The sequence below is a fragment of the Crinia signifera genome, chromosome 9, assembly GCF_055691185.1.
Source record: "Crinia signifera chromosome 9, ASM5569118v1, whole genome shotgun sequence".
In the NCBI taxonomy this organism is placed as follows: Eukaryota; Metazoa; Chordata; class Amphibia; order Anura; family Myobatrachidae; genus Crinia; species Crinia signifera.
In genome coordinates this window covers 29,506,179-29,531,973 of record NC_139225.1, presented here as the reverse complement: position 1 = coordinate 29,531,973, position 25,795 = coordinate 29,506,179, and the positions used below count along the sequence as shown (strand labels likewise).

General features: G+C 47.3%; 1 protein-coding gene across 1 annotated transcript in view; it reads right to left on the bottom strand.

The window, feature by feature from the left end:
• LOC146035306 (histo-blood group ABO system transferase-like) overlaps positions 1-19,483 on the bottom strand; it is a 65,106-nt gene extending 45,623 nt beyond the window's left edge. The window contains exon 1 of the mRNA XM_083158664.1: positions 19,373-19,483. Within this exon, the coding sequence (XP_083014790.1) occupies positions 19,373-19,388 (16 nt within the window). The 5' untranslated portion in view covers positions 19,389-19,483. The remainder of the gene's footprint in view (positions 1-19,372) is intronic.
• Between the last annotated feature and the right edge of the window lie 6,312 nt (positions 19,484-25,795).

Sequence of the window (25,795 nt, the reverse complement as noted above, 5' to 3'; positions counted from 1 at the left end):
ACACCCTTCAACACGCCCACTGTTGGCAGTGCCGCATCAGCGGCCTTACCTCCCCCACCCTCCTCGCTACAGCCCACTGTGGGTTCGCCGATGCGGTCCTCCGATTGCACGGTTACTGCATTGAGGGCAGCGAGTCCGTCTGCCCTGCTCCCGACGTCTGGTCCACCCACCGTCATTGCTTCCCCTGGGGCAAAGGCGTAACTACCGTAGGTGCTAGGGGTGCAGCTACTATGGGGCCCAGAGCTGAAGGGGGCCCATCTTTACTGTCTAAGTAATATGTTTTACATACATTTATCACCATCAGTTGCTAAATAGGGGGCCCTTACAAACTTTTGCTATGGGGCCTACAAATATCTAGTTATGCCCCTGCCCTGGGGTATCTGGAGCCGTTGAATCGTCCAAAGCTGGGACTTCCGCATTGCCGGCGGCTGAAGTGCTCCCATCTGGATCAGGCGAGATTAGCACTGCACACATATCTGCATCTGGGTCTTCTGCTACTGACAGCTCCACTAGCAGCGATGAGTCGGGCTTGGTGGGGCGCCCGCTTAAAATTAGAAAGCTGGTTGCGCGGGAGGTTGCGAAGAATTTGGGGAAGACCAGCACGACTAAGAAGGCGGTGGTTCTGAAGGAACCGCACTTGCATGCAGAGATGGTGCATTGCTCCAACACCGCAGTGACCAGGGGTCTGCGTAAGAGGGTAAGATCAAGGAGGGTAAATGTGTAGATGTATTCACTATTACTGAAGAGCTAAAGGAAGGATTTGATGAGACGAAGAAGCCTGGTGGGGTTGGCGAGCATGCGTATCACAGCTTCAACCTTTGGCTCAAGGGTTTCATGGTTTTCTCGTACTGTTACCTGGATGAGAGGCCAGAAGAACACCCCAATGTGGTCAGGTACATCTTCATGATAAATGAGATGTTTCTGAAGAACAAGGGGAACGCCTGGAGGGATTATTACACTAAGTTTTGTCACAACCAGGAGGGTAATACCACCTTACCCCTAGGTTTTAAGGACGTGGAGATCTGGTTGGAAGTCACCAGCCAGATCACCACGGCGGAATCTCTGGTCAAGAAGCCCTTTCCAGGGAAAAAGGGGGCCGCGCCCCCTTCCAACAAAGGAAAGTGTTTCGCGTACAGCGATTCCAAATTCGCACGCGGTGCCAGTTGTTGGTTCCGACACACCTGCCGAGTGTGTGATGGAGGCCACCCCTCTAAGGATTGTAAGTCCGCTGCCGCCACAGAGGCCCGCAGCGAGCACGCTGCAGTCGCTAAGTAAGGCCCACTCACCTATTCGGGTCCCCGCATTGGCTCTATGGTTGTCGCGGTACCCGAACAGGCCGGACGCAGAATACCTCCTGGAGGGATTCACTTCGGGGTTTCGTTTGCCCATAGGGGAGGGAGTAACGGTGATTTTGCACAGGAATTTGCGGTCGGCTACGGAGTTGCCCTGTGTGGTGAGGCAGAAGGTGGATGCGGAGATCGCATTGGGTCGCATGTGTGGCCCATTTGTCTCCCAGCCTTTAACCGACTTGTGCATTTCCCCTGTGGAGGTGGTGCCAAGGAAGGTGCCGGTCAAGTACCGGCTAATCCAGCACTTGAAACAGAAAAGAATTTAAAGACAGCGTTGACTCAGGTGATTAAATTTATAATTAATATTTTTAATATATTAAAAAGTTAACATCATTATACACAAATCACAATTAAAACTGTATGCAGAAAAATATAACACCATAGAAAACTTTTGATGAAATAAATATAGATAATAAATAATGGCGACATTTTTTTTTATGTGTATAATCATGTCTAGAATTTTATTGGTTGTCAGAATATCCTAATAGCATAGATATTGTCATTGCTGCTTTATAGAAGTGTATTAATATGTATATTTTCTAAAAAACAGAATATACATGGATTGATAGCAAGCATGAAGAAAATAGCCTCTCTCATACAGTATAAATGGTATTAAAGGCTGTATACTGTGTGTAGTGACAGAGGCAAATGTGATCTATACCAACAAATAAGAGTCGCTTAGAAATAAGAATGAGGCTTGGCGCCGGAATGCGGATGTGTGCGTTCCAAAATGAAAAAGAGGCTTGAATATCCCACACTGCGCATGCGCAAACCCGGAAGGGAGCGCCGGAACGCAGATGTGTGCGTTCCAAATGAAAAGGAGGCTTGAATATTACACACTGCACATGCGCAAACCCGAAAGGTAGCGCTATTTAAACCCGGATATAGTGACAATAAAAATATACATCTTTCTGAGGAAGCCGCCGACATACAGGCGTTGAAACGCGTTAAAAGATACACACAGGCACCGACCCCTTTGCCATCACGCTCACTACCCTGTGGAGAGAACCCCAAAAGAAAAGCCTATATTCTGCTTTTTCCTGCATAAACATCTGCAGTGTGCATGGTACTAACAGCTGCACTATTAACAAATAAGAACTGTGAGAGAGCTAATTAAGTTTTAATTGTGTAATTACCGGCCGGGGATTTGTGTATAATTAAGTTATATTTTTAATATAAAATATTAATTATAAATGTAATCACCTGAGTCAGCGCTGTCTTTAAATTATTTTCTGTATCTTTACCTATCAAGGGGTGGAGTACTCCCTTGGTATTTAGAAATAGATTTGCGCTCTGTCATTTGTCTTTTTTTTTTAATCCAGCACTTGTTTTATCAACACGGGCGGTCTGTTAATGACGCCATTCCTGCCGAATTTTGCCGGGTCCGTTACCAGCTTTTCGATGAGGCTCTGGACATAATCCGGGGTTTCGGCTCAGATGCCCTTTTGGACAAACTTGATGTGGAATCCGCTTTCCGACTCTTGCCCCTTCACCCCACTTTGTTTCATTTAATTTGCTTCCGGTTAGAGGGTCGTTTCTATATTGACCGTTGCCTGCCCATGGGTTGTTCCATCTCGTGTGCCTACTTTGAGAAATTGAGTATGTTTCTCCACTGGTGTATTCAGGAGGGCATCGGCCATACTGGCAGCACCCAATACTTGGACGATTTTCTCTTTGTGGGCACACGAGATGGTTTGGCTTGCCAGGAGTTGCTCGCCTTTGCGGGGTCGCTATTTCAGGAATTGGGGGTACACGTGGCAGATGACAAGACGGAGGGCCCCTCCACTTGTTTGTCCTACCTGGGGATTGAAGTGGATACGGCTGCTGGTTGTTGCCATCTCCCGGCCGACAAGGTGGCGTGTCTTCAGGGTCAGTTGACCGAATGTCTTCGGTCAGCTAGGATTAGGCTCCACCAGGTGCAGTCCCTGCTTGGGTCCCTGAATTTTGCTTGCCGGGTTATCCCCATGGGGCGGGTTTTTTGTAGGAAGCTTGAGAGGTTCACGCACCACACCATTCGCTTGTCTGGATAGATTAAGGGTGACCTCCAGGTGTGGTCCTCCTTTTTGGAGGACTTCACCTGGGAGTTGTTGTGGCCATCACGGCCTGTGTCCAGCTTGCGTTTGCAGCTGCACACAGACGCAGCTGGCTCAGCCGGCTTGGTGCATGTTTTCAAGGCGATGGTGTGTTGGGTCTTGGCCCCCTTCGTTGGTCTCACAGGGTTTTACCAGAAATCTGCTTCTACTGGAGCTGTTCCCCATTATTGTTGCTGTAGAGTTGTGGGCGATGCAGTTGTCCAGCCGGATGATTGTGTTTTGGTGCAACAACATGGGGGTGGTTCAGGCGATTAATAATCAATGCGCGTCATCGCCGCAGGCTTTGCGGCTGCTGCAATATTTAGTGCTTACCTGCTTGCGCTCCCAGATTGATTTTTCTGCATCGCACATTCCAGGCATGGATAACTACATTGCCAATGCCCATTCACACTTTGACTTTGCGCAGTTCCGGGAGTTAGCGCCAGCAGCGTCTTCGTTAGGTCTTACATGCCCGCATTCTGTCTGGCAGATTATAGAACAGGGATGACGGACTTAGCCCGGCAATTCTTGGCTCCTTCTACTCGTCGGGCCTACTCCGCTGCCTGGCAGGATTGGGAAGCACATCGCCTTAGGTTTGAGGTTCAGGGTATGTCGGAGGAAGACTGCTTGTTGGCGTTTGTTTGGGATCACTATTGCCGGGGTAGGTCCAGGGTGACCATGGGTGCCGCCTTAGCAGGTATTGCTTTCCACATGCGTTTGCAGGGGTTGCAAGATCCTACTAGGTCTTTTGTGCTTAGTAAGGCTCTGCGTGGTTGGGCTAAAGAGCGCCCTCCCACGTCCAAAGCGCACAGGCCCATCGATTTGCACTTATTGGGGGATTTGATAGGGATTTGCTGACTCCCCTTTCGAATCTAGACTTTTCGGTTTAGCCTTATCTGTAGCGTTCTTTAGAGCTTTCAGGATTAGCGAGCTGGTGGCAGCCAGTAAAGTTTCTGCAAGCACAGGCATGCTGTTTGTGGATGTAGTCTTGGCGGAGGGTGCCCTCATGTGCAAGATTCCCCGGTCCAAGACCGATCAGCTAGGCAGAGGGAAGTGGGTCACTATGTGGGCTCATGTGGAGCCAGCGTTGTGCCCCGTGGCTTTGGCCACCATTTACGTGGCTGCTAGGCCTCAGGGCGGACCCCCAATGGTTGTTGCATAGTGACGGGACCCCGCTTACTAAGTTTCAGTTTGGTGCGGTGTTTAAGCGTTGTTTGCGGCAACTGGGTCTGAAAGAAGGAGAGTACTGGACGCACTCCTTCCGCATTGGGGCGGCTACATGAGCCAGCGGGCTTCCTGACTCTTAAATTCAGGCAATGGGATGATGGAAATCCGCTGCATTTAGGTCTTATATAAGGTTAGATAAGATTTAGTTGTAGTGCGTCTGTTGCGCTGACCCAAAAATGCTGTTTACCCACTGGTTTTGGAACAGCTAGTGTTCCGGAATCAGGGGTGTGAAGGACTTTCTTGCATTTTTTACGTCCGTGGGTAATTATTAATTTAAATTCAGCCCAACTCCCCCTTCCGGGACACACAAGAGGTTTTTTCGACTTCACTTGGGTTCATTGTTACTAACTTACTTGCTGTACTAATCATTTCAATGTATAACTTGCTGATGTTAGTTTTTCTTTCAGCTTCCCCTTCAATAACCCCAGGAAAGATGTGGGTAGTGGGACATTCATTTGTTTTTTGGGCCGAACGGCACTCTGTAGCTAGGAAAGCTTTTGAATTGTCCGGTGGACGTTTCGTGAGATGGTTCGAGGTCAGGGGTCTTAAGTGCTCTGGTTTGTTGCCCCTATTATTGCATCAGGTAGGGCGTCACGGTCCAGCGGTCACTTGTGGCATGAGAGGGCGCTGGGAGGCACTGCCCCTTGGAAAGTCGACGGGGTGTCCTGCATTTGCGGGGGGCGCTGTGGGCACTTCATCAGCAGAGTGTCCACACCGGCCAGAGCGGGGGTGGTGAGACTTCCCAGCATTAGGTTGTGCCTTAGTCAGATGGGCCATCTCAGTCGTTCCCATCTTAATATCAGTCAGTTGGGGCGTTTAAATCGCCGCCATTTTGTGATGTGACTAGAGTTGGGCATCCATGGCACCTTATTGCCGGCCCTTTACAAAGAAGGGCTCATACCACATTAATAAATATACATATGACCTTTAAATCTAATTGTTTTGGTGCACATGCGGGTGCTAAATGGGAAATAAACATTGAAAGCATTCAACATAGAAAAATTACTTTTTTACATCAATTTACCTGTGTAATTTTTATATGTTTAATGCTTTTAATGTTTATTTCCCATTTAGCACCCGCATGTGCACCACTTTCTCCTGCACCACTTGGGCCCAAGTTCATCCGGCCACCTGTTCTGACCCCACCACGGCAAATTACACAGCAACCACAACACCACAAAGGTACAAATCTATATAATGATGCTATTTCTTGCATAGCTCCCAACATTGCCTGCTGCAGGAGAGACACAATGCTCCACTCATCACTCCCATCTCATGTCTGATTCCCATCAGCTGTGTACAACAGCTTAATTGCTGATCTTGACACTTCAGCACAGGTGATGGTAATGATATATTAATCAGGGTTGCCAACCCTCCCGGAATGGCCAGGAGTCTCCCGAAAATCGTGTCCCCCTCCCGGCCTTACAGAAAGGTGGGCAACCCTCCCGGATTCAGGGGGTCCCCCACCGCGCCCCCCCCCACCCCGATCGTGGCCATCTTATCCCTACCTTGGCATTTAAATGCCGCAATCCGCGGGTCTCAGAGGAGGGGGCGGAGCTAAAATGGCACAATCGCGTCATTTTAGCCCCGCCCCCTCCACGGGGATCCATGAATTCGGCTATTTTACATCATGGGGCGGGGCTTAATGACTTCACATCCAAGCCCCCCCCCCAAATGGCTGCTGAAAGTCGGCAACCCTGACATTAATAGGGAAGTGCAGGATCAGACCATTATATTCCTCCTGGAGTGGGCAATGTTGGGAGTTTTGTTTATTGTATGCAGGCCAGGTTCCAGATAATAACCTCACAACACCTCACTCTCCAGCACATACACATTCATCTGCTACGATGTAACAAGGGCCGCATAGGCCCGAGTGTAATTAAGAGCCTGTGAATTTGCAAGTATAAATAAAGCTGTAGACAGTATGATAAGGCCGAAAGGAAACAGTGAGTGGCAGTTAGGTCTGCCCTATCAGGTAGCCGGGGGGCGGCAGCTTAGAGAGGGGTACTTATAGGCAAGCAGACAGGAAGGACTTCCTCTTTGAGTCTGGATTCCCACCCTCCCTTCCCTTCTACGTGCTACCTGGCTTTCGAGCCTTCACCAAATTTGATTTTAGATTTTATTACAATCGGCGGTTGAGCGATCTCGACCAGCACTCAGGTGTGGTGTCAGGTGGTCTCCGTGGGGTATGGCCCGCCCCTCTGCCAAGAAAGTAGGCGAGTCCCGACTCAACGCGGTGGGGCGCTGGACACTTCCTGGAAGTGCCCGCGTCTGGCCCTAGGAGGGGCGTGGCATGCCGTTGCGGCGCAGGCTGTACACACAGTTTTGAGTGATGTTAGCGAGTGGGGCGACCTGGTCGCTGCCATGAGTGACATCCGCGTGAGGGTGCTGGTCTCAAGTGCTTCTTCTTGCCATCCCTAAACAATTAGGGTCATACCATCTTTACAATAAATATTTTAGATGACCTTTAAACTTACGCACTTGGTGTCAGTGTATTATTTATAGTTTAAGGTGTCAGTGTGAGTTATTTCTAGGCTTAAGTGTTAGATAAAGGTATAAGATAAAGCAGCATAATTCACTAGGCGCCTTATAACCTTTCCTCCTAATTAATGTTAGTCATCACCAGTTTCTATACACCCTTATTGTGAAACCACCTCTGTGAATTAGGTGACAGCAATCAAACATTAATAGGACACTCCCGAAACAGCAGGATTGCCTGGCACTGCATCAAACATTATTCTCATTGACTGTAGTTATTGTTTCCATGTAAACAACTTTTATTTGCCATAATAGTGTATAACAATGTTAATCCCGGAAATGTTAAATTTTAACCCACATAAATTTATATATAACTGTGTGAGTGTTTATTTGACCCTTTTTTAGGTCATGGCATGAATGGTATATTGCGGGAGGGATAGATGCTCCTGCATTTGTCCATCATGTGCTGTTCTCCTTGTGCTAATATGAGATTACTATTGTAGATTTGCAATCATTTAAGTCAGGGGTGTCCAAACTTTTTGCGATGAGCGCCAGATTTGGTGAGGTGAAAATGTGTGGGAGCCGACCATTCAGCCTGATATTCTTTGAATCATTAATCACATCAGAATGTCCCCCAGCCTGCCCCTTCACTGTATATTCCATAGACTGTACCATTCACTGTATGTCCCCCACTCTGCCCCTTCACATTATATTCCCCTGTCTGACCATCCTTCTCTGTATGTCCCCCAGCCTGCCCCTCCTTCCCTTTATGCCCCCCCCCATTCACTGTATGTTCCCCACGCTGCACCCATTAATTCTGTCCCCTAGCTTGCCCCCCTTCTCTGAATGTCCATCACTGCCTCCATTCACTGTATGTCCCCAAGCCTAATCCTCCTTCACTGTATAATTCCCATTCACTATGTCCCCCATTCGCTCTGTCCCCCAGCCTGCCGCCCCCCCCCCCCCCTTCTCTGAACGGTCATCACTGTCTCCATTCCCCATCCTGACACTCCTTCTCTCTATGTCCCGGCTGGAGGCTGCGGGCCACTTGAAATGACGGCACGGGCCGCAATTGGCCCCAGGGCCGCACTTTGGACATGCCTGATTTCAGTTATCAGTTTTAAGTGCACATACTGTAATTCTACCCAAAATTAAATTGCAAATGAACCATGTCACATCAACAGCCCCTGCAGCACAGCATCGTTTCCAACATGAGTGCTGGTTGGCCAAGCAATAAGTTTGTGTCCTTTAACATTATTATTTGTAAACAAATGGAAGACTGTGGGGTGTTTCTAGTAAGCACAATTGAACATTTTGCAGATGTTGCTATGGGCAACCACACTAAACTGATATATAACTAAATAACCATCATATAAAACATGTGTTCATTAATAAATTTAGGCAGAGCTTCCACAGTATACTGTAACTGCAGTGGCCATCCACAATGGACATATATTAACATTGTTTAAATGTTGTCATAATGGGAAGCATACTTGCCTACCCAACCCTATTCCTGTGCTTCCCTGATAATGTATGATTGCCATTACTTGTGGTGAAACACCTTTACCTAGCTCCCCACAGGTGCTGGCAATCATACATTTCCAGGGAAGTCCAGGAAAAGAGCATTTTCTCCCACATTGGGAGGGTCAGGTAGGCAAGTATGATGGGAAGGCATGCTGCAATGTGTAGTATTACATCAGCTGGAGGTGCAAAGGTAACATATGGGTTGTTAATATAGTATGCATCATATGGCTGCTTAACATAGTTATATTAATGATTAAAGATTCAAACTCAGTTTAATTAACAGACGTAGGGAAATGATGGGTTGTTACTGTAGTACTATAAAAAGTCAAATAAATAATGCTAATGCTATCTGTCACTATTATAGGTGTGGAAATTCCTGAGGCTGCTGACACTTCCACTTCTGCAGCGGAGCCTGCGTACAGACAACATTTGCGGGCAATGACATCATCACCTCCCCATCCCCAAATGTACCATAGTCCCAAGTTGTCCTTCAGCCCACAAGCAGTGGTGCTGCGGACTTTTTTTTACAAACTGGGCAGGACACCAATCACAATGCGAGGCAGCACTGAAACTGCAGGCAGAAAATATGCATGACATCTCCACAAAAACATACTGCATTGCCAAAACAGTGTCCCTGCTCAGGGCTGTAACTAGGGGAGGCTGGGGGTCACGCGCACTGGGCGATGGAAGGGGGCGCTAGTGTGAGGTCCTGGCAGTGGGTCCGGGGACGGGTAGCGGGGTCCCGGGGACGAGCAGCGGGGGTCCGGGGACTGGTGGGTAACTCCGGCTCCTAGCGCTGCCGGGCGGTGGACGGGAAGCAGATTTTGAAAAGACTTGCAGATAGAGTGAGTGAAGGCTGCCGCTACACCAGAATTCAGCCAATCAGCGTCCGGCAAGTTTTTCAAAATCTGCTTCCCGCACACTGAATAAGTGTATGGCCGATAGTCGTGTTGATCAGATCCAATTTCAGACTCCCATGGTGACACTGATGGAGTCCTTGTGCCAACAGCACACAACACAGACCCGCTTTCTGGAAGACTTTTCTGTCTTATTCAGGGAGAGGAATATAATGGCGGCCAGAGTCAGCACAGCATCTCAACGCAGCAGTGCTACACCCCAATCCACACCACTCAACCCGACGCAACTCCAAAGATAGCACCAATGTTAAGGGGTGCACGGCTACCAAACGTAGCAAAAAATAAAAATACCTGTGTGTGTAAACATTGTACTGTTATTTTTTAACTTTGTTACCAGCAATAAAAAAGTTTTGTGTCCACATTTCCATCTTGTTATTACCCATGAATTTTACACATCACATAAACAAACATTAGCACAATTAGTTTATTTCACTTACACACATTACACACAATTTGTTTACACTACACATGAAATTATTCAATGTATGTGTTCACCCACATACATACCTCCCAACATGACCCTCTCCAGGAGGGACACATTGCTCTGCTCCTGCACTTCCCTCTTGATGCATGATTGCCATCACCTGTGTTGCAGCACCTTTCTCCTCAATGAACCTGCTTAACACAGATGAGGGTAATCATGCATTAAGAGGAAAGTGCAGAGCAATGTGTCGCTCCTGGCATGGATCATGTTGGGAGGATTGCGCACACACCAAAAAACAAATATGCAGATTTTACAATAACATCATGTCCTGTCCTGAGAAAGCAGATGCAAAACTTGCGGTGTATTCAGACAATAGAACACATACAAAACAAACAAAGACATTAGTGCATACAATAACCACAAATATACACATATAAATAGAACAAACACTTACTTCTACAGCATGTAGAAGCATGGGACCACATATCGCAATACAGCAATGCAATCATTCTGTACAAAATTAAGCCATTGGAGCCACAATCCAGCAAAACCAGTACTTCATAAGCAATCTCCATAGCTGTGTCCCAATCACCCCATCAGGCTGCAGGGGAGAAAGAGTGGTACGTGTTCATCCCAAACAATACAATAGTAAGCAGTGGCGTAGCTACAGGGGTCGCAGCGGTCGCACCTGCGACCGGGCCCCTGAGCCAGGGGGGCCCAACCCCCGCCACTGTAACCCCCGCCACTGTAACCCCCGCCACTATAATAGGGCAGCCGAGGTTTAATGGCATAATTTCGCACATGCGCAGAGCCGTTCCAGCTTCAAGTATGGACGGATAGCATCGGGCGTCAGCGGAGCACGCTCCATACGTCTCGTAGAAGACCGCCCATTGGGCGTACAGCGTCACCAGCAGCAGCGGCTTGGGTGACGTAGTTGCCCCTGGTAACCTGGAGAGAGTCGCCGCGTAGAGGAGGGTGAGTGGGGCCGGTGCGCCAGTGATGCCGCGGGGAGGCCGGTAACGTTAGGCGGGCGGCGGTGCTGGGCGTGCTGGTAGGGAAAGGGCATTGAGTGGCTGTGCCGGGAGGATTGCGGCTATGGATGAGCGAGCTCCTCCGTTGCTGGGACGCCATGATGCTGAGGAGGGAAGGTGGGGGGCTCATCCTGGGTGACTCATAGGAAGGAGATGCCATGGGGATTACAGACAGCCGTGCTGGGGATATCCCTTCCCTGCCAGCTTGCTGTGCCGATGTGGGCATCGGCATGCTCTGCCGATAGAGGATGTGCTGGGATTTGTAGTGCCACATCTAGATATCATGGCCACTAGTATCATAATATAATCCTCTCCAGTTTTATCATCTTTGTTCTTTTAATATTTTATTTAAATAAACTACTATCCTATGTTTAAATGTTAGTTCTATTATTAACATAATATACTTGATGTATTAAAATATAAACAGACCGAGATTTTAATTTTGTTGTATGTAGGGGGGCCCCAAGCTGACCTTTCGCACCAGGGCCCATGAACCCTTAGCTACGCCCCTGATAGTAAGTATGCCTGTGAAGGTTCACACCAACATCAATTAGTATAGCAAGACACATTGCAATGGACAATCCTGTACCACAGTAGTTACCCCTTTCACATATAGTAAGGCCATAATTCACACACATGGTTTCAGACACACAGTAAAAATGAAGACAAGGAGGTGTGAGGCACACATCGCCCAAGGCAGCAGCAGCAGCACAGCATACATCTCCATAGCTGTGTTCCAAGCAACCCATTAGGCTGCAGGGGAGAAAGAGAGGTAGGTGTTCATTTCAATAACACCATATGATGTGTGTGCCTGTGGTAAACTTTGAACACTCAAGTTTCCACACCAAAACAACATATTACATCACACAAATGGAACACATAACAACAGCATTTACACAGACCAAATAACAGCATTGTTTGTAACCAAAATACAGCACATCAGGTGAAATCCAGGTACCAGGCAACCCAGGAAAACAACCCCATCCACATGTGTGTGTAGAATACCCACACAATCAGCCTACAGAAAGCGATTTATAGAAATGACACTGGACTTAACACAATAACAGGTATTGTTATGTGGGTGTGAGTGAAAAAAATATATGTTAGTTACATTAAAGGCATCAAAAAATACATTTGAACAATGACACAATTGATATTTCACTTAATCTATAACAAGCTTATTCCTAAAACTCATAATGGTAGACCTCTGAAGGCACTGTGTAAGTGTAAGAGGTATATACACATTTAGCGCTGCGATGTGCATATAGCATGGAGTAAATGTTGCCCATATGCCATAGTTACTAACCACTAAAGGGTGCCTGTATGAGCTCATTGCGAATCTGCCGACCAGACGCCGAACTCCATCTATCGCCTGATGTTTCATTCCCCAATGCAGCCTCACTGTCTTCTCCATCCTCAATGTCTGGTAGATGTTGATCCAGACAGAGGTTGTGAAGAAAACAGCGAGCCATCACAATTTTCGACACCTTTTTGGGGGCTGTACAACAACAAGCCACCAGACGTATCTAGGCACCGAAAGTGAGATTTTAATATGCCAAAGCATCTTTCTATCACACATCTGGAGGCCTTGGGCGAGATGCTGTAACATCCACACCCCCTGTTCTCCGCACATCGACGGGTACTGCAGACCTAATTATCGCATATGTTCTAACATATGCGATAATTATGGCAAAGGACAGCTCTTGCCGGCGATGTGCTGCGGGTCCCGGCAGCTGCTTCCTCCCTCCATTACCTGTGGCTGCTGCTGCATGCGTATATGGGCTCTTCTCCCTGCACCCGGAAGAGGATACAGTGCAGGAGGAGGTCACAGGTCCAGGCCGAACAGCGCTGTGTTGCCTGGACACAGGTGAGGGGGGGTGTCGGCGTGAGGTGGTGGGGGTCCGTTCGGGGCAGTGTGGGTCTGTTAGGAAGCCCATAGGCTTCTATGTGGTTTCGCCAGCTTTTGCTGGCGATACCCCCGCAGCAAAAACCCACCGTGCGGGTTTTGCTTCATATCAAAAGGCGGTAAAAACCCAGATAACAGGGTTTTTACCGCATTCCTGCTTTATAGAATCTCCCCCACAATGCGCACGTTGAAAATTGTGACTACATCAGAAACGGGGGCAGACAGTGGAGTCAGGAGCCAGGATAAACAGGGGAACCCCTTATCACCTGAAAACAATTAAAGGGCCATAAATGAAAACATTTAAATACATGATTGTTAAAGGACACACATTTGGACACATGTATTACATTTTTTTGTTTTTATGCAAACGTGTTAATTTATAAACTTGCATCTTCTTACCCATATACAAGTAATGTAAACATGCAGGATTGATCAAAACCAGAGAGAAATATATATACACCCATCCATCACATATATATATATATATGTATACATACACACACAAATAGAGAGAGAGAGAGAGAGAGAGAGAGAGAGAGAGAGAGAGAGAGAGAGAGAGATGTGTGTAATCATTTCCCTATGTATCACAGATTGCACTATACACACTATTAGACACTTACCCAGTAGCCAGCCCTCTGGCATTAATCCGGCTTCAAACTCATCAAAGAGGACTGACTGGCCGGGGATGTAGGAGTCATGACATGAGCCATGGTAGCCTGCAAACACACTCATGATCTTAAGATTGGCATCACAGACCACCTGCACGTTGGTACTTGTGCTTCCATGATGGTTATACTAGGAACGGGCAGTCTCCAGAGGTGGTCTCAGCGGAATGTGGGTGCAGTCAATTGCACCAAGCACATTTGGCATGTGTGCAATGCGGACGCCAGAATGTACAACACAGCCAGCATTTTGTGCAGGCCTGAGACAGCGCACGAGCGTCCTGTCACAGGATCTAGCTCCAGTCTAATGAGGCCATAGAGACGGAGAATGTTGGTACGATTAAGCCGGAACATCTGTATAACCACATCATCCGGCAATGCGTCTAAGCACAAATGCTCTCTAAACAAACGAGGCCTACGCAGCCTCTGGGATACCTGCTGTAGCTGCTGATCATGCTCAGTTTCATAACGGTGGTGTCTTCTTTGTTGCCACTGACAGGACATCAGCTGTCTGAAAGCCCACACTGATAGACTGTCATATTGGACAAAAGGCACACATTTGTGATTATAATTGTCTGTGATCTAATTTTTAACTTAAAACACATGTGTTCCATTGAAGCTGGTGAAATACACTTCCAAATATACCTAAAAAAAAAGTAAGTGTATTTTTATTTTCGTATTTGGGTCATAATTCGTAGGTATTTACGATTCGTGGTACTTGTTTCCTAGCACGGCCACCACAATTTCTATCGTGGTGGTCGTGTCGGAAAAAATCGCGTCGGTCGCGTCGGGTGCATACCAAAACGCACACGACACGACCGATGCGATGTACCCGATTTCTCCATAGGCTTCAATGTTAAAATAATTTAACATTGAAGCCTATGGAGAAATCGGGTCCATCGCGTCTCCATAGGCTTCAATGTTAAATTATTTTAACATTGAAACTGAGTACATTTAACATAGAAAAAAAAGGTAAATTACCCAATATGGGCCATTTCTCATTGGCTATGGCCCCGGCATGTGTGTAAAAAATAATGGCCCCCCATTGTGCCCGCCACCCCCACGATTGACGCGAACCCGAAGCGTGGCGAGCGCAGCGAGCCCGCGAGGGGCGGCGGTGCGCGTCCTACGACCTTTTCATTCCCCTACTATCCACGGCCGCGTGGAGTTGAGAATATATAGTGTGGCGAGCGTAGCGTGCCACCGAGCCCGGGACGCCCCTCGTGGGCTTGACAGGTTTCCCCGTCCCCTCGCGGGGCTCGCTGCGCTCGCCATATTTTCAAAATTGTGATTTAAATGTTTTGATGTGTACTTTATGCTTCTTTCTTTAAATTGTTAATGCTTAGCTCCCTCAAGGTGTATGTGTCATGTATAATGTTATTATTCAAAAGCGGGTATTCCATTTTAATTATTGTTTCTTATTCCTCAGAACTGTGTAAGCTTCTTACATATTTATTTTTTACAGTCCTTCAGAGAATTCTTGGAGATTTATTTGTTCTTTTTCTCCTCTCAGTTCCATATCTGTTACTGAAAGTGACTGTTTGTTGTTACATTATTATTTTTTACTAGATTCCATGGTACTTATGTATTATCTGGGCTCCCATGTTAAATGCACCCCATTTTTTCATACCCCTACTATCCAACTTCGTGCCTGAAGCGTGGCGAGCGGACGTGGTCTCATAAGAAAAACGGGAGCCCAGATATTACATAAGTACCGATTCCTTTAATTTCCACTCACCCTTCCTGGGCTCTTTGCCAGTTGTTTGTTACTAGTAAGCTCGCTCGAAGCCAAAGCTTTGAAAGCTAGTCTGCAGACACAGAAGAATGAGGACAAAGAGGTGTATCTTGTTAGACAGAAGGAGGCTAAGAAGGTAATCAGATGTGCAAAAGCACAGGCTGAAGAGAAAATGGCCCAGTCAGTGGGTAAAGGGGGAAAAACTTTTTTTAGGTATAAAAGTGAAAGGAGAAAAACAAAAAGTGGAATAATTAGACTGAAGACAGAGAGTGGAAGTTTTCTTGAGGGGGACAATGTAATAGCAGATAATATTAATAATTATTTCTGCTCAGTATTCACTGCTGAAAGAGAGGGGAAGGGGCCACAGTTAAGTTGCAAGTATAGTCAGAAAACTGAGGGAGAGGCAAGTACATTTACAGAGGAGAAAGTCCTCACAGAGCTCTCAAAACTGAAAGTGGATAAATCAATGGGGCCAGATGGGATACATCCAAGGATACTAAAAGAGCTTAAAGGGGAGCTGGTAAAACCAATAACAGAATTATTCAACCAGTCACTAGCTACTGGAGTAATTCCAGAGGACTGGAAAACAGCGAATGTAGTCCCACTGCACAAAAGTGGAAGCAAGGAAGAGTTAAGCAACTATCGACCAGTGAGCCTTACATCAGTAGTAGGGAAATTGATGGAAACACTCTTAAAACAAAGAGTTGTAGAATATCTCAAAACCAGCAATTTACAGGATCCAAAACAGCATGGGTTTACTGGGGGAAGATCATGTCAAACAAATCTTATTGACTTTTTTGACTGGGTGACTAAAGTAATAGATCAAGGTGGGGCTGTAGATGTAGCTTATCTAGACTTTAGTAAAGCTTTTGACACTGTCCCACATCGCAGACTGTTAAATAAACTTGAAAGCTTGGGACTGGATTCTAAGATAGTTGAATGGATAAGAGCGTGGTTGCAGGACAGAAAACAGAGAGTTGTAGTAAACGGAGTACAGTCAAAGGAGGGAAAGGTTACAAGTGGAGTACCCCAGGGATCTGTACTTGGACCAGTGCTTTTTAATATCTTTATTGGTGATATTGCAAATGGAATTGAGGGTAAAATGTGCCTTTTTGCAGATGACACAAAGGTATGCAACAGGGTAGACACACCAGGAGGGGTAAAACAAATGATTGAGGATCTAGGTAGATTAGAGAAATGGTCAAGAGAATGGCAACTACAGTTTAATGCCAAAAAATGCAAAATCATGTACTTGGGTCTCAGAAATCCAAAGACTCAATATAGTATAAATGGCACTATAATGGAAACTACTGAGGAAGAGAGGGATCTAGGTGTCACTATTTCAGGGGACTTAAAAGCAGGTAGGCAATGTAACAAAGCAATGAGGAAGGCAAGTCAGATGCTTGGTTGCATAGGGAGAGGTATCAGCAGTAGAAAGAAAGAAGTAATAATGCCACTGTATAGGTCATTGGTACGACCTCACCTAGAGTATTGTGTTCAGTTCTGGAGGCCATATCTCCAGAAGGATATAAATACATTAGAGACTGTACAAAGAAGAGCAACTAAAATGGTGCATGGCCTACATCACAAAACGTACCAGGAAAGACTAAAAGATCTTAATATGTATACTTTAGAGCAGAGAAGGGAAAGGGGGGACATGATAGAAACTTTCAAATATATCAAGGGTTTTAACAAGGTACAGGTGGGAGGCATTCTTCACAGGAAGAGGAGCAACAGAACACGAGGACATGCACTGAAACTAGAGGGAGGAAGATTCAGGGGAAATGTGAGGAATAATTTTTTCACAGAAAGAGTAGTAGATAAGTGGAATAGCCTCCCATCAGAGGTGGTAGACGCAAATACAGTAGTACAATTTAAACATGCTTGGGATAAGCATATTGATATCCTTACAAAAAAATAAGGATCAAATATGGTTTGAGGTAACATGTTTAAAAAAAAGGGGCAGACTAGATGGCCAAGTGGTTCTTATCTGCCGTCAAATTCTATGTTTCTATGTTTCTTACCATCTGTGATTGTGCATGTGAGAAAGAGATGTAGTTTCACTCTCTACCAGCAGATGGCAGTGTTTAGAAGAATCGTGGCATAATACTAGACATATATACAGATGATTGTGTTTAATTCAGCATTGTTTCTATTCTATTGTGGAAACTGTTGCCTTTCTCCAGTGGATCCCTGTAGGGCAGTGTGTTCATGTATTCATTATCTCTCCACAGCAGCTCAACTGTTATTCGCTAGTCTCATGTTTTCATGTGAGGGCCAATGTATTTTATGTTTGTTACCTGTGGGGACCAGTGTGATTGTTTTTTCATATGGGTGACACTTTTTTTTTCATGTGGGAGGCCAATGTGTTTTTCCCCGTAGTGGTCTAATTGTAATTGGCAATTTTAAAATCGTGTTAAAAACATAGTTGCCGACTTTTTGGCTGCCCTCTCCGGGAGAGGGCAGCCAGCTCAGTAAAGCAGGGGGGCGGGGCCATCTCCGGGAGGGGAAAGGGGGCGGTTCGGGGGTGGAGCCACAGGGCTGGCTGTCCTATTAGGGGCGTGTCCATAGTGATCTCATCATTTAGCCCCGCCCCCGCCGTGCTATGCTATTGCGCAAAAGGGTAGGCAACCCTGGTTAAAAAAGGTTGAAAATCACTGCTCTAGAGTGATAGGTATAATTATATATGTACTGTGTGTGGGCTTCCCTGGACCCTTGGACCCATGTGCTCCGGACACCTTGCACCCACTGTAGACATGTCTATATCTTCCACATCAAATTGATAAAAACTGCACTTTAGTCTCCCTCTTTGGGGTAAATGTACTAAAGAGTATTATATTGAAGATGGGTTGTTGCCCATAGCAACCATTCAGATTGTATGTCTTTATCACCTTTATTTAGCACCTTCTAGAAGATAATAGATAGAATCTGATCGGTTGCTATGGGCAACAGCCCATCTTCAGTGGAACTCCTATTTCAGTAAATGTACTCCTTTAGGGTTTATTTACTGAAATGGGATGGGATGTTGCTATAGGCAACCAATCAGATAATATCTATTATCTTCTAGAAGGTGCTAAACAAATAAGTAGATTCTTATTGGTTGCCTATAGCAACATCCTATCTTCAGCAGAATTCCCATCTTAGTAAACGTATCACTTTGTCTTTAAAAGTGCCATGTTTATTCATTCTAATAAATATATTTACATTTGTAAAAGTCACGATTGGTGGAAAAACCTTTGTGCACTTTCCTGTACAGTAACTGAGTCACACAATGATTAAACGCTTGACAAAAGGCACCCCCCCCCCCCCCCCCTCCCTTTCCGGCATACAAGGAAATCAACGAATTAACGATACACCAATTGCTAATAAAGAATTTAAATGAACCCTTTCTGTGAGAAATGTTCAAAATATCTATAAAAAATGTCAGCGCAGCTCATATTTGTTATATAAATTCAAATAAAACATGTTGTGTAAAAAAAATATAAGGTTACATTACAGGCCAATATGATGAATAAAAAGGTTTGCTTGCCAATTTGCACACCTATTTTGACAAATTCACTTGGCAATCAAAGGGTTGAATGGCATCTCATCTGTAACAAACAATAATCATACGGAAAAATATTCTTTAAAATGTCCGAGCTGTATTCTGCTTCCGCCTAGTCACTGTATTACTCTTATAGACTGATTCCGGCAATACACACGGAGCTGATTCTGGTTCACTTGCAAAAGCAAATTCTCTCTTTAATGTGCGCTGCAGGTGGGACAGATGTAACATGTGCAGAGATAATTATATTTGGGTGGGGTTTGTACTTCAAACTGATATCTATATTGCCGTGTAATAATAAAGCAGCCAGTGTTTACCCTGCTCAGAAACAATAAACACCCAAATCTAACTCTATCTGCACATGTTACATTTGCCCCACCTGCTGCAGTGCAGTATGGTTTTGTCCCTTAGAGAGAGAGAAAGAGAGAATTTGCTTTTGCAAGTGGACCAGAATAAGTCCCACAATATTGTGCCTGATTATACACTGAACTAGAGGAACTCACATTTCTCCAGGGTCATGGCGACAGTGTGATCGTGAGGAGATTCCGGGATGAGCTCTCAGGTGTTTCTGAGCAAAGCTCTAGGAAGATAAACATAGCAAGTTACAACCCAGCCCTAATACACAGGCACAGTGGAGGATGCAGGCACTGCAGTGACAATGATTGATGCAGTAACCACACCCAGGGTTTATTTAGAGAGTTAATGATTTCGACATACTCATAGGGGGGCACCACCTATTGTGCATGTCTAACAACACCCATTGGGTGCGTCTAACACCACCAATCAGGAGTGTCTACCATCATCTATTGGCACTCACTACAATATAAACGTCTCTCAGCCACAACATAATCTACTGCCTATTTCAGTCAGTTTTTAATCTTCTTATTACTCTCTGTAACAGTTCATGCAAATAAAGTCAAAAACATGTGGATGACACAGGTATATAGTGATATGACAATGGTCTAGTACAATTAACAATGCAAAACACACATTCTTTTAATAGAGTACAGTTCTAAAAAGCAAAAGTCTTTAGTAAAATGTATTGCTGGTTGCTAGCAGCAGGGAGGTGTTTACATGGGCGGATTGGCCCACCGGGAAACCGGGCCGTTTCCCGGTGGGCCGGCACATTTTAGATCAGAAGAGGCCGCCCACCCTACCTATCTGGGCCGCGGCCCACTGAGCTGCAATCTCCGTGCTGGGCCGCGGCCGCAGCACTATGCCCTAATTCAAGATGGCCGCGGCCAGCCTCAGCTGCTCCCAAAGTTAAAATGGCCGCGAGAGGACTGGTGCGCATGCACGAGCGCACACAGCTGCTCTCGCGGCCTGGAGCAAGTATGGCAGCGCTGCCTGCCCACGTGATGCTCCCCAGCAGCAGCAGCGCGCTGGAATGTTTTGTGCGCTGGGCTGGGGAGTGGGGACTTGGAGCCAGATCTGACGGGCAGCAGCAGGCAGCACCAGAAAAAGTCTGACTCAGGGGCAGCCACATAATAAGCGTGGTGAGTAGTGTCCGCCGCCCCCCGTCCCCCCCTCCACACAGTTGCTGCTTCTCTGTCAGCAATGACTTTTATTCCATAATAAATTGTATTTGCAGGGCTTGTCTCTGGGTGAGATGTCTGCCTATAAACTGCATGATAATGTGTAGAGCACAGATAATGATGCAATAGGATCTCAGCTTCCTGTTACCTAGCATTACATGATAAATGTGTCCTGATATCAGCAACCAGTAATGCAAGTAAATGGAAAACAGGATGCCATCTCTGTGAAACTATTTTTTAAATAATGTCCCTGTTTTTGTGTCTGATGTATAGAGTATAGACATGTATGGATAAGCCATATCTCCCAATTTTGTAAAGGCAAAATTTGGGGGCTGAATTCATGGTCAGGCGTGTGCTCTATAATCGTGTCACTCCTGCGAGGCTACGTCTCTGTTTTGATCATTGTATAGCACTCTGTGAGCTGCTGGCCATGCAACTTGCACCTCTGAGTCCATGAACAGACACTGTCTGCAATGTCATGGGTGGATTGGCCCACCGGGAAACCGGGCCGTTTCCCGGTGGGCCGGCACATTTTAGATCAGAAGAGGCCGCCCACCCTACCTATCTGGCCCGGTTTCCCAGCCTCAGCTGCTCCCAAAGTTAAAATGGCCGCGGGAGAGCTGGTGCGCATGCGTGAGCGCACACAGCTGCTCCCTGCGGCCTGGAGCAAGTATGGCAGCGCTGCCTGCCCATGTGATGCTCCCCAGCAGTGTGAAATAGGCCACACACCCATATTGATAGCCCCCCCCCCCCCCCCCCCAAAAAAACGGGCGCGCCTTAGGCGCGCAGGTGCACCAACCCGAAAATCGGGTCACCCTCCCGGCCCCCTGGAAAGGTGGCCAACCCTCCCGGATTCTGGGGGACCCCCGCTCCCCCCCCCCCTGATTGCAGCTCCCCCCCTCTTACCGTGGTGTTTAAATTACCTTATCGCTGCAGATCTCCGGGAGAGGGTGGGGCTAGAGTGTCATAATTGCGTCATTTAGCCCCGCCCCCTCCACGGAGATAGGCAAATTGAGTAACTTTCCTTCATGGGGGCAAGGCTTAATGGTGGCACGTTTAAGCCCCGCACCTGAACGCCTGCTGAAAGTCTCCTCTCCGGGCTTCTCCCGGAGAGAGGAGCTTTTAAAGGTCGGCAACCCTGCTATATAGCCAAAGTGCATACCATGGTAGAAATGTTACTTATACAGGTGTGTCTATCTATCAAGTTTTTAAGAAAATAACTAAGGGGCTCAAACAGATGCAGCACATCATAGAAAGTTACCCCTTTATAAACAGTTTAAGGAGAAGTCTGTTTAGTACTGTAACGCTTTATAGTATCCTGTAGCTGCAGATGAATAGGACACAAGCAGTAAAGCCTAGGAGGATTGGCATGGCAGCCAAGACCGAGCTGATACTTGGCTATATATGTGTTCTCTCTCTCTCTCTCTCTCTCAAGCTGCTCCACTGTGCCCAGAGGCTGCTGTAACTTTCCCACTGTGTGTGCAGGGCCGGAATACTGCTGCGGGGTGCTGGCCTCCTCCCAATGTGCAGGTTTTATATATATATATATATATATATATATAGATATAGATATAGATATATATATATATATATATATATATATATATATATATATATATATATATATATAGTCCATGGTACTGGCACTCACATCAATAAGGGTAGCTTGCTGGGGTGACAATCCAGAGTAGGGAGCTTGCTAGAAGGTCACTACTTTGTATAATGAAAATGGAGTCACTCACCAGTCTTCAGGTAAATCAAGGTGGGTTTAATCAGGCAGCATGGCAATAATAGTGGGCATCAACGTTTCGGTCCGCCTCTGGGACCTTTTTCAAGATCTTGAAAAAGGTCCCAGAGGCGGACCGAAACGTTGATGCCCACTATTATTGCCATGCTGCCTGATTAAACCCACCTTGATTTACCTGAAGACTGGTGAGTGACTCCATTCATTTTCATTATATATATATATTTATATATATGATAGAGGGGTTAGGTTTAAGCACTAGCGGGTGGGTTATGGTTAAGTTGTAGGGGGAGGGTGGGTTGACTTGTGGAGCCCCTGAGAATCTCTGTATTGGGATGCTGGGGACAGTCCTTTGACCACCGGCATTCTGATCACCGTGATATCATATGTATTATATATACCCCTCCCAGAGCAATTCATTATATCAACTCTGTTGATTTTCACCCCTAACCCCCACCTCATATATAATCCCCAAAGCCTTAAATATTTAATGATCCCCACTCTCTCTCCCTACAATATATATGTTATTATCTTTTCCCACTGCCACCTTTTAAAATAAATGTTATAATTCACCCTCAATAAGATGAACTCTCCTCTTGGGGAGCAAAGTCAGGCAGTGTCACACAGGCCTCCTGCACCTCAGCGTCGCAGATACCTACTAGTTATCACCGGCACCTGCAGCAGCTATACAGGAGCAAGCAGCACCGTGGCAGGCGAGTACAGCCAGAGGTGCACTCCATTGGGACAAGTCTTCTTCTCTCCTTCAGCAGCGCTGCTTGCTTCTGTACTGCTCATGCCGGTGATTACTAGAAGAAGACGCCACGCTGGCCCCTGAGCCCTCACCTCAATGGATTCCTCCCAATGGATGCTGCGCTGCAATGCTCTTCAGCCCTGGATGCAGGGGGTGCGGCGGGATCCTGGGAGCGGGTTGGCGGCACTCAGTGGTGTGCTGGGAGCGAGGACCTACTAGCAGGGTTGTCAGCAGGGGACAGGTCCTAGAAATGGTTGCTGGGGCTCAGCGGTTTCCTGAGAGTGGGGTTGCCGCCACACAATGGGGTCCTGGGATGCCGCCATGTCACACTCTATGTGGCTGCATCTCTACTGTAATTGTAAGTCGGACCTGAGTGGAGGTCCAGGCGGCACGCCAATTGTATCCGGGTGGCAGGGAAACTGTCCTCCCGGGCAAGAAGAAGGGGATTGGAGTGTGTAAGTAGCTGCAGAATGTTCCTCGTTGATGGCGCCCACTCCCGCTGTCTGTGTTTTCCCCATTATATGCTGGAAGCTGCAGGATTATCTGATGCCCAATCACATCTGTCTAGGGATGCCAATCCCGGGGCATTTTTTCAATCCCGGGAATCGGGATTGAAAAATGCTCAATCCCGGGATACCCGGGATTGGTCTCTCTAATAAAAAAATGACCCCCGCCCTGTTAACTGCCCGCCCCGCACATGTCATTGTAAATGCCTATAAACCCGCCCCCAACCCCAGACAATCCCCCCATCCCCCTGTAAGTGACAGTGCAGTCACTTCCGTTGGTTGTGACAGGCAGGAGTCTGTCTCCTGCGCACAGGCTGAACAGCCTGGACACCGCCATGTCTGTCAGCGCAGATCACTGTCCTCCCTAACAGCGGCGCAGCAGGGGAAGTGAGAAGAGTTAGCCGGGCAGCATCTGAGCCATATACAAGTGCTCAGCGCTGCCCGGCTTTGTGCATTTTACACGGGGTACTAATCCCGGAATCCCGCCGATCCCGGGATTGGCCTCTCTACATCTGTCCTAGTGACAGGGACGTGCTTTTATATGGGCAGAAAGCACGTCCCTGTCACTGAGGCAGTGCTGTAAGAGCCGCTTTTACAGCTTTTACAGCCCAGTGCTCAGCCCTGCCTCCTACCCGCCCCCTCTTTCTGAACATTTTACATTTGCAGCCAGAGGCGCCTCTGACCCCGCCCACACACACTCACAGAGTGATACAGAACCAGTCTGAGGCGTGTCTCCCCCCCCCCCCTTTCCCCACTTCCTCTAGCATCTCTCCCCCCTGTCCCGCAGCGTGTCTCCCCCCCTGTCACCGCTGCCTCCAGCGTGTCTCTCCCCCCTGTCCCCACTGCCTGCAGCGTGTCTCCCCCCTGTCACCGCTGCCTCCAGCGTGTCTCTCCCCCTGTCCCCACTGCCTGCAGCGTGTCTCTCCCCTGTCACTGTTGCCTCCAGCGTGTCTCTCCCCTCTGTCCCCACTGCCTGCAGCGTGTCTCCACCACTGCCTCCAGCGTATGTCTCCCCCCACCCCCGCTGCCTGCAGCGTGTCTCCCCCCTGTCCCCGCTGCCTCCAGCATATGTCTCCCCCACCCCCGCTGCCTGCAGCGTGTCTCCCCCCTGTCCCCGCTGCCTCCAGCGTATGTCTCCCCCCACCCCAGCTGCCTCCAGCGTGTGTTCCCCCCCTGTCCCAGCTGCCTCCAGCATGTCTCTGTCCCCCCCCCTGTACCCGCTGCCTCCAGCGTGTCTGTTATGATCCGCCTCCAGCGGATCGGTGTAATGTGCAATTCACATATTCTGTGTGTAGTTTGTCTGTTTTCCCTGGATTCTGCTACCTGGGTTTATTCCAGCCTGTGTTTGCTCACTGGTGGCCTCCAGTGGTAAGCCTGGGCCATTGCAGCTCACTCTATGGGCAGTATTCAATGAGCATTTTGGCGATGTGCAGCGAATCCTGTTTAGGATTCGCTGCACATTCGCCACTGCCCGCCGCGTTCCGGAGCCTCGCCGGCTCCAGTATTCAACGAGTCAGGGGCTCACTGCCCCTGACTGGCGAATTTTAACTCCTGATGCCGCAGGGAGCCCGAGGATGGCGGCAGGCAGGGAGATGGAAGTCTCCCTGTCTGCCCCAGAACGTTTGTGTGGGGGGGGCTCCCCGGGTGCCAGGCAGCACAGGCTGCCCCCTGGGGGTGCCAGCAGGGGACCGGGTATATTCACTACACCCGATCATGCATATGTAATGAACGGGTGCAGTGAATATATGAATATCTAATGAGCTGCTCGGCTCCGGCCCCCTGCTGGCTGGTCTGTGTAAAAAAAAAAATATATATATATTTTTTTTTTTAAATTAAATATATATTCATGTGCTTACAGCACATGAATAAAAATAGCATGCCCCTCCTCAGAATAAAATTCCTGATTTTTTGTCACCAAATGTAAAAAACAAAAACACTTTATTTTAAAAGTTCACATTCCACTTCACCATAAAAAGATAGCGATTGCTACTCGGTGAATCATGGCGAAAAAAACCTTGAAATGTATTCGCCATCTGGTCATTGAATAGGGTGATTCACCGTTTTAGTCAAAAATTCGCCTTACAGCACAAAATCGCCATAAAAACATGGCGAATCAGCCTCATTGAATACCGCCCTATGTGATGTGTCTAATTAGGCTTCAAGCCTGCAGTGCTCACCTGCAGGCAATGTGTTATCAGCACCACATTGTACTCACTATATAAACACTCTGGTTATTCAGTCCCATGCCGGTTACAGTTCTGTCCTGCGTGTCCAGAGTGTTCCCGGTTCCTTGGCATTACCCCACCTGTCCAGTCTGTTGGTTCCCATGTCTAGGAGGTTTCCTGGTTGTTACCGTGCCTGTCCAGCCTGTCGGTGTTCGTGCGCAAGTG